General features: G+C 40.2%; 1 protein-coding gene across 1 annotated transcript in view; it reads right to left on the bottom strand.

Annotated features, from left to right (window-relative positions):
- Positions 1 to 3192: 3192 nt before the first annotated feature.
- ATP8B4 (ATPase phospholipid transporting 8B4 (putative)) overlaps positions 3193 to 14244 on the bottom strand; it is a 366292-nt gene continuing 355240 nt past the window's right edge. Inside the window, exons 27-29 of the mRNA XM_064291985.1 lie at positions 9439 to 9577; positions 6166 to 6296; positions 3193 to 4460 (exon numbers count right to left, since the gene is read on the bottom strand). Of these exons, the coding sequence (XP_064148055.1) occupies positions 4269 to 4460; positions 6166 to 6296; positions 9439 to 9577 (462 nt within the window). The 3' untranslated portion in view covers positions 3193 to 4268. The remainder of the gene's footprint in view (positions 4461 to 6165; positions 6297 to 9438; positions 9578 to 14244) is intronic.

Below are 14244 nucleotides of genomic sequence, written 5' to 3'. Positions count from 1 at the left end.
CACTATGAGTTGGAATCGACTTGATGGCATTGGGTTTTTTGGGGGGAGGGGTATGTCTATGAGGAGCACTTGGCATGGAAGGGGGAGTCTCAGGTAAGAAGCTCTGGATTTGTTACCTGGTCTGAGCATGCTCTAGCTCTCCTAGTTGCTTTTGATACTGGGCAAAGCACTTAATTCTCTAGGCCTCAATTTCCCTTTCCTAAAATGTATTTAACGTGAATATCCTGACTACCTCACAGAGCTACTGTAAAACTCAAAGAATATACAGCTTGTATAAAAATGATAACTGAAACGCACTCTGCAACTTTGAAAAAAATTGCTCAAGCTCTGTTGTTTCCATTTGAATCCTGAGGAAGGTGAGGGCCAAGGAATCTCCTGTGAGCCCAGAGTTAGGATGTTGTTGTTGGGTGCCATTGAGTCAATTCTGAATCACAAGGACCCTATGTGACAGAGTAGAACTACTCCATAGGGTTTTCTTGGTGGTGATTTTTATGGAAGCAGATCACCAGGTCTTTCTCCCTTGGAACCGCTGTGTAGGTGCAAGCCACCAACCTTTCATTTAACAGCCAAGAGCTTAACCATCATGCTACCAGGGCTCCTTGCAGTAAGGGTAGACATGCTGCTATCCAGTCGATTATGACTCATTGTCAACCCTATGGGACAGAGTAGAACTGCCCCATAAGGTTTCCAAGGAGTGGCTGGTGGATTCAAACTGTCGACCTTTTGGTTAGCAGCTGAGCTGTTACCCACTGTGCCACCAGGGATCCAGTCAGGGAGGAAGGGGACTTTAAAATGATCATTTTCTTACAGGGCACGCATAAGAAACTTGCTAAATTTCTGTAAACTACTGTTTTTTAAAACCATGGAAGAGGAAGGAGAAGGGGGTGAGATAAAATCTCAGTAAATTGTTAGCAAGAAACTGAATGTGCCCGACTGACCCAGACAAAGCACTACCACAGGGTTAGCACCTCCATGGTGAGTGAGAGACTGGCAACAGCAGTATACCAGAGGCTGTTCTAGAGAAATACAAACAAGTGCAAGAGCCAGGACCTACCCTCAAGCGAGCATGGGATTCTCTCCCTCCCCTTCTCAGCAAAAACAATTCCAAGTACACTGTGGACAATGCTGGCAAGGACAGCTGACAGAGTGGGCACAGGAGGAAGGGCCTTGGAGGTCATCCTGTCCAATTTTGCCATCAATAGACAAGGAAACTGAGGCCTGGAGAAATCAGGTGGCACAGCTCAGCTCACACAAAGCAGCAGCATTGCCAGCTGACAAGCCAACGCTCCCGTCCCCTTTCCTGTAGCTTTCCTTGATCTCACACTAAATACGAAGGAGGCTTTGTTATTTAAGTCTCAAATACGATCTAATTGCTTTCCTTTGAGGGATTAAATTTATTTTTCAGAGAGCCATATCACCTCAAGAGATACATAACTGGAAATTCTTTTCTCTCTCCCTGCTTCCTTCCCTCCATTTTTTCTTTTTCTCTCCCTCTGCCCCTCTCTTTTTTCTTTCCTTCATAGGTATGTATACCTGGAGGCAAATGAGAAGGATAAAGACAGCAGATATACATAAGAGAAATACAATTTATAAATGCTCAAAACTCGGGCTAAAACTTGAAAATCCCAAGGTTACCAAATTAAATCCTGAAACTAGGGGGGGGAAAAAAGTCTCTCCAAATAATCTGATAACATTTATGTAAAATTAAAATTTTATTATCAGCCCAGTGCACTCCCATCACTACCCACTCCTCAGTCTTTTCATCTTCAAGTTCAAAATAAACTTTGGCTTTTGTAATGAAATGATCTTGAAATGGGTGTGTGAGTTTATTTGGATCTCAGGGGCCAAATTAAATTGACAAAGTGTCTCTCTTACAATCATCCCATGTTATCGGTTTATAAACAGCATTTTTTAGTCTTAACTGAATTTTCGAACTTGGACCATTCCTAATCTTTTCCATCCCTTACACACAGATCCAATTGGTTCATTTTATTCTTGAGTCTAATCCTAAGAATGATATACATTTTCCCCAGGCATGTAAAGAATAGATTAAAAAAAGAAAGAAAAGATCAGTTGAGCAATGTAACAAAAGCTCTCTCAAATGGCTTCTAATAAAGAGAGAAAACATCAAACACCAGTAGTGCCAAAACATTTACTGAAAGTTTTCAAACCTTTCAAATATCTTACAAATACATTACAAAAAGTGAGTAAACACAGCGAAACTACCGACAAATTAGACATTGAAAACTAACATCTGGGCCGGTCTAGGCAGGGATGCAGGGGAAAAGGGAACGATCTATGCACATTTACCATGCTCAAAGCACTGTTTTAGTCTCTTTTTCACATATTATCTCAGTTGATCCCATTCAGGAAAAATTATCCCAAACATGGAAATAAGGGAAAAATGATTATTGTGTGACCAATTAATATCATGCTAGCACACTGTTCATCAAGCCCACCCAAGGGTCATCTGACTCTCTTGGGAAATGTAACTTTCACTATTAATTTAAGAGGGACCAGGTTAGGGCTCCTATAAAGTTGGAGGCTGACTTGTAGAGAACTGATAAGGTATGATTTATTTTTATTTTCTGGTGGAGAAAGTCAGCTCAAAGGTTATAGTTTTTTTCCCTGTAGAACACTAACCAGTTTTATATCTTACTTAGCAATCAATCACACTTTATCATGGCCTTCCCCATTAATTACTTAAATTCCAGTTCTTCATACTCAAATAGATGAATTATTCTGATGATGAGTTAAACGAAACTTAACTCATCATCGATTTGAATGAGAACTATGTTTTTAATGATTTGAGTTTGTGCTTTGACAACCCTCAAACAGTCATATGAGGTAGGTAGCATGTATAGCCTCAGTTTATAGAGGAGAAACCCAATACTCAGAGAAGGTACCTTAATTACCTGCCCAAGGTTGTAGAGGTAATAAGTGACAGAGCTGGTGTTTGAACACAAATCTTCCTGAATCCTTTTATAGGAAATGCCCTGGTGACTCACGAGTGGTCTTAAAACTTAGGGTAAATCATCTCTAAAAATTCAACCTCATTTACATATATTTATATGGAAACCCTGGTGGCATAGTGGTTAAGTGCTACAGCTGCTAATCAAGAGGTCTGCACTTTGAATCCACCAGGCATTCCTCGGAAACTCTATGGGGCAGTTCTACTCTAGTCACTATAAGTAGAATCGACTCAACGGCAGTGGGTTTGGTTTTTTTTTTTTTTGATATGTTTATATTATAAACATGACAGTTGGGCATCGATAAGCAACTAACTCTAAATGATCTAAACCTGAGTCTTTAAGTAGTAATTGAAGAGATTTCTTATTAAAATTGTTTGGTTTAAAATCTTAACTTTTTAAATGGAAAATGTTGATAGTATTTGACCATATATTGTGTGCAATACTGTCACTTAAGTGTGAAACTCTAATGCTTTGTTGATTCCATCAATGGCTCTGGATGACGCTGAGGAAATTACTCCTGAGGCTGTTACAAGTCGTCAAGAAGAATGAAGAATACTTACTAGACCATTTTTCCTTGATATTTTGTGGGAATGTCCCTAAATGAGAGTTTGAGAGGTTTTGGAATAAATTGGACCAAGTTACCAGCATACACTAAAGTAAAGATGCTCTCCATTTACTCTTTCCCCAGACATTTACTAACAGAAAATTGAGGATCACCAACATACTTTCTATTCTCCAGGCACGAAGGTGATTTGTTGTCCTGACTGAGCAGACAAGGAGAGATCAAGACTGGTGAGTGACAAGCTGTTCTGAGTCTGAAAGGCCCTGAGTACACATTTTAAATCTTGTTTAAGTATATCTTAGAAAAGGCTGCTCCTGCATATATATGTGTGTGTGTGTGTTTATCTCTCAATAAGCATTATTTTCAGCTGATTATATACGCTTTGGGAATGCACCTGAGGATCTATTCAATGTATATGCAGATTTACAAGTTTTTCTCCAAAAAAAGAGATTCTAAATTTCAGGGTCAATTGGTATCTAGGTTGATAAAAATCAAGAGCTAGGCAGGGGCTATCTGGCTTGGTTTGCCCACAGAACTCTGCTTCTTGATGGGTACCATCGAATCTGTCTGCCACAGATTTAAGTGAAGTGAGGCAATCTGCCCACTTCATTCCCTGATTCCAAACTCTGGAGCCCACTCATCTTGATTCAAAGTTTCACTGTTTTATCTTGACTAAGGCTGCTCACTGTGTCTGTGGTTTTCTTACGTAAATTTTCAATCCAGCTATTGCTATTTTACAGGGCTTCCAACCCTGACGTTGGGGGTGGATTTTTAGTGCGCATATTTTTTCCAGATGTGATAAGCTCTCCATAGCCCTCTTGGTGAGCAAAAGCATATCCAGATCTTCTTGAGCTTGACCTGCGGGTCTGAGACCTTCGAGTACTTGGAGGCCTTGCTTTCTTCTGAGCCTTCTGCCACTGGCGGATCTGGGGAGGAAGTAGACCCAGAGTGAGGTGATGTATCCCAACAATAGACTTCAGGTAGTGTGTCACTTTGTAAAGTGAAAGCCTTTTGGGAAAACCAGTATCAACAATAACAAAACATTCACCTTCATTGCAAAAGAAAGCTTTTTTACCTAAAAAAAGAAGATATTTTTTACCCAAAAGATTACTCTGGACACTGATCAATTTTTATTCCTACCAGAAGACTATTAAATAAACAAGAAGCATTAAGACAAATTTCATTACTGTTTCCATCTCGTACATCCATCCATCTTAAATGAATTGGAACACATTTTTGTGCAAAAATATTTTTTTTTAACATGCATTACCCAAACTCAGTTTCTAACACTTTCTAGTCTCATTCTTCTAAAACAGGTCTTTTTTCTTCTCGTTTAGAGGTTCTCAGGATCTGATAGTTATTAGTAACTGGACTAGGGGAAAATTTAGAAATAAGATTGAGAGCCAGAAATCTCCCAACTCTTGTGGTAGGTCAATGTACCAAGAAGACTCCCAGGGTTTTGTCTTCTTTTATTTTTTTTTTTTGTGTGTGGCTTTTTAAAGGGCTCAACATAATTTGGGTGAATTTTCAACATGCCTTTCATTTTACTGTAAAATTGAGGGGGAAAGCTCCCAGGTTTGGTGCAAGTACCCACCGTTCTCTGATTCGGTGGATCTCTTGGAGTCTGATTTTTGTCTCAGAAGAAAGCCATTAAGCCAAAAATCATGGTCTGACTCAATATAGGAAGAGAAGAAATAAACGTCATCTTCCTTCCTCCTGCTCATCCGTCATTTCACTGGGTTTACATAAGAATCAGCTCACGGGGCCCAAGGGAGAGGACAGGTATGGGAGGAACTCCATGAAGTATGTCAAGATGAATCTCCTCATACTTTGGCCCCAGAATGTGAGGGACATCATGATAATGAAAGTTCTACCTCAGTTCCTCTCAGCCTCTTGGGCCTGGTCACTCACCTTATCAATTAATGTTTTTCCACTTTTCATGATGTGGCTACAAATGCGTGTTTCCCTTTCGTTCCTTTCTCCTTTTCTTTTTCTATTTGGGTCCTTATCTACCCTATCATTGTCTTGCTGACTCCTTTTCCCTTGAAATATTGAGCTATTTTCTGCTAATTTCCTGGCTTAGATAGTTCTATAATCTGTTCTTTCTATTGTAGTTCTAACTTTATTCTTTTCCATCTGTCCATGATGTTGCTCTTCCTTTTTTTTAAACTGTTTAGGTCACACCTCCTCCATGTTTCTGAATTTGGACCTATATTTCCATAGGAATTTAGAGCCCCTGCACCTCATATGATACTTGTCTCTCTTTTACTGTGTCTTTTATCTGCCCCTAAGTCAATAACTTTCCTACAGCTTGCCCTTGCCTTGGAACAATTGTCCAAAATGATGTTGATAAGCTTCTTTTTTAAAACAATCAACCTTCTCAAATACCCAACTTCTTATTTAAAACTCTCCACCCACATTCAGTTTAGGCACCTCTGCTCATTTATACTCACAGGGCTAGCACACTGAAGATGTTAGCAGTCTAATATTCTCTGATGTGCTGCCATGCACCTGATCATGGGTATTTCATTAGCCCTTCCCTGAACAGTCATTCTCCAATCAGGCAGAGAAAGACACCATTCCAACAGCCAAGAACCAGCCCAGAAAGTACGCATGAGCACTGCAACATACCTGATCACTCAGGGTTGGGTATAAATCAACCTTCAGAAATCTGAATGCCACCACAGGCATAACTGAAGCCACTGTCGTTAAGAGAACAACAAGCCAGAAGCATTTCTGAGTCAAGGAATGCCGTGCGTTTCCTATCATTAAAGAAGAACATACATTGTGGTCATGAATAGGTCTGAATTATTGAACTAATAGGCTCTTTATTCCTGTAAGAACTTTTTTGAAATTGTGAGGTTTGGCCTACCTAGGAGAGCCACTGGATATTTTCCCCAGTATGCTCAATGGTAAGAAGGAGAAAGCAAGAGTGGTCAGATCACCCTTGAGAACTGCTTAGCAGCCTGATCCCTCGGGGACTGCCAGCCCAAGCCAAGCATTCTCTGATCCAGGCTCAGTCCAGCTTTACTCATGAGACACAATCCTCTCATTCAGCCTCAAGGCCCCCTGGCTACAAATCAACCATTAATTTTGAAAGGCACGTTTACTCTTTTTTTTTTTTTTAACTTTTTTTGTTGTTGTAAAAAATATAGATAACACAACATTTGTCAACTCAACAGCTTTCATGTGTACAGTCCAGTGAGACCAATTACACCGATCACACTGAAGGCACATTTACTCTTACTGCCTCTTGAATAAAAAATATCCTATCAAAAGTGCACAGTTTACATTGTGGATGCAGGTACAGTCTCATATAATGGTCTTGATGACTGGCTATGTCATAAAGGCTGTGCTTCAGCTACCGCAGGGCCAAAGTTTTAAATTGCAGAAAACCTGCTTCAAATCGACTTGCTAATCTCCCCGATGTTCATTCAGTTCATCAGGGTTCCAGGGAGACAAGCAATGCCCTCACTGGGAGACTGCTGGAGCAGGATCCAGCAAGCCTGAAGCCAGTTTCCTTACTTTGTACTCACACTTCATATACTGCAATGTTGGTTTAAACAAAGCAATAAGGGTCAGTAAGGCAGTCAGACATATTCCATGGAAAAAGCCAACCCTACTCATATCACCATAACACCATTTGTCCCTGTTGGTTTTCTAGGGACTCACATGATACCCCCAGAATTATCTAGGTCCCTTCTCCCAACGCTCAAGTGTTAACATCATTCAAATGGGTTTTGGGTATGAGGGCTTGGCTACTGATTGATATGTTTGCTTTTCCTGGCTTTGGAGGGTGGAATCTGCCTACCAAAGAGCAACTACTTCCAGTTGCCTTCAGACATGGGCAGAAACAAACTTGACTCAATAAATTAAATGTCTCTTTGAGCTCCTTGAATCTCAGTGCCCGCAGGCATGGCTGGAAACACAAGCTTCACTTTAAAACCACACTCCTGCTTGCTGTTGGCTACTAAGAAAAAAAAAAATTTTTTTTTCCTAAACCCCAGTGTTGATGTAACTTTTGAAAAGTCTCATTGGAGCTTAGTAATTAATTCCTGAAATGGCATGTGCTTTGCTGAAGAGAGTGGCCCCCACACAAACTACTTTCTCCAGTTGAGAAGTTCCAGTCTCATTATGCTTGTTAGAATGGTTTTAGGACTGGAATAATTCTGATGAATGCACTGAACTTCAGATTTGGCAACAACACCAATAAATTTTTTAAAAAAAAATTAAAAGAAACTTAAAAATACTTATGTCTTTCCTAATATGCTTATTCTTGTTCATAACCCACATGTCTCTACATGGTTGGAATCTTTCAGTCAACTAAGTATTAATATTACATATTTAGTACCAATGGTGCAATTTAAAAATTTCTATGTACATATCACTCATAGCGACTCATAGAGACCCTATAGGACAGAGTAGAACTGCCCCATAGAGCTTCCAAGGCGCGCCTGGTGGATTTGAACTGCTGACCCTTGGGTTAGCACCTGTAGCACTTAATCACTACACCACCAGGGTTTCCGAGTTGGAATCGACTCGGCGGCACTGGGTTTGGTTTTTTTTTTTTTGGTTTATGTACATATAGGGCAAGGCAAAAGTTGAAGAATAATGTTCTTAAGCGTATGTGTGCATTTAAATGGAATTATAATCTCAGGTGACTCTATATCAACGGAAATGATTGCTCCTATTTTGCTTTCCACATGAATCGATCTTCTAACAACTGTTTTTCTAGACTTGGTTCCCCAGCTAAAAACCCCAAAATCCTTTGCTATTGAGTCGATTCTGACTCATGGTGACCCTATAAGCAGAGCAGAACTGCCCGATGGGGTTTCCAAGGCTGTAAATCACCACAGAAGCAGATAGCAACAGCTTTCTCCCATGGAGCAGCTGGTGGGTTTGAACTGCTGACCTTTTGGTTAGCAGCTGAGTGCTTAACCACTGCACTACCAGAGCTCCTGTTTCCCTAACTAGTGGATGAAAATATATCAGGTTTGCCTGATTAAGCTCAAGAAGGTTGACTTTTTATATCTCCCTTTTCTGCAATCTGCTGGGCTGAACTCAGAAACGTAACTCCTACCAACATGTCTCACATACACAAACTTCTAAGGAAGTATATTAATAGCCCCCTTGCATCAAGCATAATGACCTTTGCTAGGGATCGTTTTGAAATGTGGAGTGCAGAGATGTACTCTTTGTAGAAGACGCACACTCTTTGCAGAATCATAGAATCTCAGAGTTTTAAAGGATTTTAAGGGGCTCTTTGCTCCTCATCTGGCACGCAAAATCCTCCAATGTTCTCAACCAGCAATCAAGGTACATTTGTTTGAATAATAATAATTACCATTATCATGGTTAACATTTATTGAAAAGTACTATGCGTTAGGCTACTAGCTAAGCTCTTTTCATACATCATCTCATTTAATCCTCACAGAATTTCTATGAAAATAGAAACTATTAACACCCTCTAGTTTACAAGTGAATATATTAAGGCAGAGAAAGGAGTAGAAACTAAATGAAAGTAAATTCCATGGTTGAACTTTTGCCGAAATGTTGGTGATTATTTGGCAAAAAAGTGACATTCTAGTGTTCTCTATCTTCCCTCTATTATACATGAATTTTTCACAGGCCTTGTGGCAGCCTCAATGTGTATGCTATGGCCCTTGTTCACAAGGGGTAGCCAACTATGCCTGGGTCTTTGGAAACCCACACGCTGCTATCACAATGATTCTTCTGCATCTTTTTTGGGCCTTTTCAAGTCTGGAAGCCTGAAGATGCCTGGATCAACGAACTATTAGAGATGGAATCATTGGTCATCCTCAGGCCCCACACAACCCAGAAAATAAGGTACAAAGACAAATAGCAGCATCAAACTGTTTCCACTAGACAGTAGGACTCACTTACCAACAAATGGAAACTGGTTTGGGAAGATGCCAAAGATGCCATTACTGTGCATGGTAAATAAAATGGAGAAATAAGTGGCAATGCTGCCCCAGATGAAGAAGTGATTAATCACAGTCCAGTAACTGGTATCCAAGGATATCTGTAAAAAAAAAAATAAAATGTCAAGGGGTAATCTTTGAGAACTAAAACACTGTCATTTTCCTGAGTGATCAGGGGAGAACTACCCAACAGGCAAGATAAGTATAATGGTTACCTCACTTACCAGATCATATGTAGTGAACAACTTCACTACAGACTACTAAGAAAGCACAAATAAGCCTGTGCTTACCTTGCTTACTGGGTCATTGCCCCCATCAGGGACTGTAAATTTGAAGAAATTTTAATTCTGTAGGAAAGTGCTATGGGGTTGGGAGAGAGACAGATGACAGGCAAACCTAGAAGCAGACACTTTAATTTGGTAAAACAATGTGAAACTGTTGGCTACAGATGAGCTGCTAACCAAGGTAAGTACTGTGCTTACCTTCTCTATTGGATAATTTGCCTTTATCTGATATACCCCAGGACTGCTGTATTCAACTCAAAATAGTTGCACCTGTTTAGCTGCCAGACTAACACTGGCATTCTCACTTTCTGCACAGTATGGGAGACTGCCTTAACTTTATCATTTCTGGGAGACGATGGGCTTTAGAACCAGTATCTCCTAAGCCAGAAAACTTAATTGTGCTTATGTGGAACCTGTACATAGACTAAGAGGCAGTTGTTCAAACAGAACAACAGGATACTACGTGGTTTAAAATCAGGAAAGGTGTGCATCAGGATTGTATCCTTTCACCATACTTATTCAATCTCTATGCTAAGCAAATAATCCAAGAAGCTGGACTATATGGAGAAGTACAGGGCATCAGGATTGGAGGAAGACTCATTAATAACCTGTGATATGCAGATGACATAACCTTGCTTGCTGAAAGTGAAGAGGACTTGAAACACTTACTGATGAAGATCAAAGGCTACATCCTTCAGTATGAACTGCACTTCAACATAAAGAAGGTAAAATTCCTCACAACTGGACCAATAAGCAACACCATGATAAACAGAGAAAAGATTGAAGTTGTCAAGGGTTTCATTTTACTTGAATCCACAATCAATGCCATGAAAGCAACAGTCAAGAAATCAAATGCCATACTGCATTGGGTGAATCAGCTGCAAAAGATCTTAAAGTAAAGTGTTAAAAAGCAAAGATGTCACTTTGAGAACTAAGGTGTGCCTGACCTAAGCAATGGTATTTTCAATCACCTCATATGCATGTGAAAGCTTCACAATGAATAAGGAAGACCAAAGAAGAACAATATTGAATATACCATCAACTTCCAGAAAAACAAACACATTTGTCTTGGAAGATGTACAGCCAGAATGTTCCTTAGAAGCAAGGGTGGCAAGACTTCTTCTTATGTATTTTGACATATTATCAGGAGGGACCAGTCCATGGAGAAGACATCATGTTTGGTAAAGTGAGGGTCAGTGAAAAAGAGGAAGACCCTCAACAAGATGGACTGACACAGTGGCTACAACAATGGGCTCAAACAGTGATTGTGAGGATGGCACTTGACTGGGCAGTGTTTCGTTCTGTTGCACATAGGGTTGCTATGAGTTGGAACCCACTCAAAGGCACCTAACAACAATAACATCTGCCAATCCATTATATCTGCCAAGGTTGGGGTAGAATCAGGAGATGAAGTGTTAAACTTCTTTCAAGTGAGAAACAGGAAAGCAGAGTGGTTTATTATTTCAAAGTTATTTTCCAATTTCCTCTCAAAGCTTTTCTGTTGGAAAAAAAATTCTGTAATGAGCAAATGCAATATTTTATAACCTGTATATAAAATTTTTTTTTCTTTATATAAATTTTATACATTTCATAAATTTTCATGGACCATTTTTACATATTTGTAAACTGTTTTACATTAATATTTCAACTTATTTTCATAATCCTTTCTCTTAAATTACTTAAACAATAACAAAGAAAATTCTTAATCCTCTTTGGCATAAAATTGAGAAACTAGAATTCATGTGACCTGGGAGCATGTTCACAGACCTTTTCTCTTCCAATAACTGTTATAGAAGTTTATCTTTAAAAAAAAGTCATCTGCTATTGGGGAATCAAGGGAACCACTGAGGAGTATAAACCCTTAAATTCTCCAGAGAAAATAGTAGTTTCGGGCATCAATATTTGTATCTCAGAGGACCCAAGCTGTCCAAGCAAAGGTTTGCATTTCTAGCCGACCTAGGGTAAGAGTTTTGGGCTGCTTGAAGGGGATCAGACAGATAGACTCCTCTCAGTATATGGACACAGACTGCCACTTGTCACTTGCAGTTTACTGTCTTTTAAAATGTTGCCCCATTCTAAGGATGTTGGCAACTTGGGTGTGAACTGCAGGGATTACAAGAGGACAACTTTTTCTCTCCTCAAGAGGTCTGAGTACAGAAAGCCCTCTCATCCAGGCCACAGCACAGAGATGCTGGTTTTCCAGTAGATTTAGCTGCAAGTAGGGCTTCCAACAAGTTCATTCTGGTTAGAACCTCTGCTGAGAATTTGCATTTCCACCCCAGATATACTGAATCAGGATCTACAGTTTAACAAGATCCTCAGGTGACTCTTATAATTTCCTGGGAACCTGTGAGAAATGCAATTTCTCAGCAGGGGTTCAAACCAGAACAAACTTGTCCAAAGCCTTGGCTGCAAGACATTAGACCAACATCTCTGACTTTACCTCCAACCACTTTTCAGTTCACAGCCACCAAGACACACCAATAGCCTGACCTGTGTGGGTATGAGTAAGCAAAGAAAAAAAACACAATCCATTCAAGAGCACTCAGCTAGAAAACAAGAACAGGTGGCTCCTATTGAAGCAGAACTAATAGAACAGGCGAAAACAAACCAAATCAAACCCTTCGCTATCGAGTCGATTCTGACTCATAGCAGCCCTACAGGAGAAAGTAGAACTTCCCCATAGAATTTCCAAGGCTACAAATCTATATGGAAGCAGACTGCCACATCTTTCTCCTGTGGAGTAGCTCGTGGGTTTGAACCACTAACCCTTCAGTTATCAGTTGACACTTAACCACTGTGCCACCAGGGCTCCTCATAGAACAGACAAACCTATGCTATAACAAAAAAAAAAAAAAAAAAAATGTAAGAAGAATTCTTAAGGACATGCAATTAGGTCACAGAAAATATTTCTGGGAGAAAAAAGCATTATTTCTGAATTTTAAAATTCAATAGAGAAACCAAAAAGAATAGTCACTGATAAGAACTGAATTAATATCCTAGAAAAAAAATGAAAATAATATCTTTCAACAGACAGCAAAACTTGAAGAAATGGAAAACATGTCCAAAAAGATATGAGAGATGGATGGCAGAGCCACAAATAGCAGATCCATGACCCCAGAATACAAATAATGGGCATTCTAGAAGTCGAACAAGGAATAGAGAAGTAACGATCACAGAAATGATAGAAGAAAACTCTAAAAATAAAGATAAAGAACAGCATGCAGTTTCAGATTAAGAGGGCCCTCTAACTCCTAAACAAATTAGTAAAAGAAGATACATTCTTATGACATTTGTGAACTCCAAGGATAAAGAACATAAGCTTCTAGACAGAGCAGACATTACTTACAAAAGAAAGAGACTCAACCTAACAGCCCTGAACCTGGGATGCAGAGGGACAACGCTGACAAGGTTCTAATTAAAAAGGCTCTGACTCAAGAATTTTATGCCCTTTCAATAAGTCATTTAAATGTACAGACAAAGAAAGACAGTTTTCAGCTCAAAAGTATAATGTCTATTAACCTTTTTTGAAGAAATTAGTCAAGGAAATTACCAAAACCAAATAAAAATTAAATCAGAACAAAGACCTCAAAATAGTGGAAAACAAAGAATATAAGAAATGGTGGTGAGCCAAGGCAGGGCCAAGATGGTGGAGTAGTCAGACGCTTCTGGTGATCCCTCTTACAACAAAGACCCCCCCCCTCCAAAAAACAAGTGAAGCAATTATATATATGACAAGTTAGGAGCCCTGAACATCAAAGGCAAAGTTAGGAAATCAGGCTGAGTAGCAGGGGGAGAGACTGTTCAGAAGCGGTGAGTAGTTGCTGGACCTGACTTGGCAGGAACCGGAGTCCCTCAGGCATGATCCCCTGGCACGACAGCAGTGGGGCTGGCGGTGTTCGGGATGCGGATTCCTTAACGAGAGACAGCGAGCCACACAGTCTACTCACACCTCTGGAATCAGAGAACAGTGCTTTTGCCAAAAGCTATGACTTGCATCTAATTTACTGTGCCCCAATGCCCAAACCGGCTTCAGAGGCAGTTGATTTCTCTGGGATGAGATAGGTTCTGCTGCATGCACTGAGCCATTCTCCCAGCCTTGGAGAAGGAATAAATTAACAAGTGGGGAAAAAGATAATCTGCCAGCTCCCCAGAGATAGGAACCCAGGACAGAAGCAGTTCCTGTCAAGGCACAAACAGTCCACGGACTTTGAATGCCTTTAACCCTGCATGGACTGTGTAGGCCCATTTCAGGAGCTTAGGACCTTGTTGGCAGACTGCAATGGTGTATGTGCCCGAGATCTGACTTTAACTGTTTCAGCTGTGTGGTGAAGAGCCAGGTTTTTGACTTTTCACACCATTCTGCCTATTAAACAGGGTCCTCACCTATCCAAATCAGGGGCCTGAGGACTGGTGACCCCACCCATGCCACCTAGCCACCTGCAACAGGGGTCCACAGATAAATGGTGCCACCCAGTCCTTAG

This window comes from Loxodonta africana, chromosome 10, assembly GCF_030014295.1.
Source record: "Loxodonta africana isolate mLoxAfr1 chromosome 10, mLoxAfr1.hap2, whole genome shotgun sequence".
Classification (NCBI taxonomy): Eukaryota; Metazoa; Chordata; class Mammalia; order Proboscidea; family Elephantidae; genus Loxodonta; species Loxodonta africana.
This window is presented reverse-complemented; position numbering and strand designations above follow the sequence as displayed.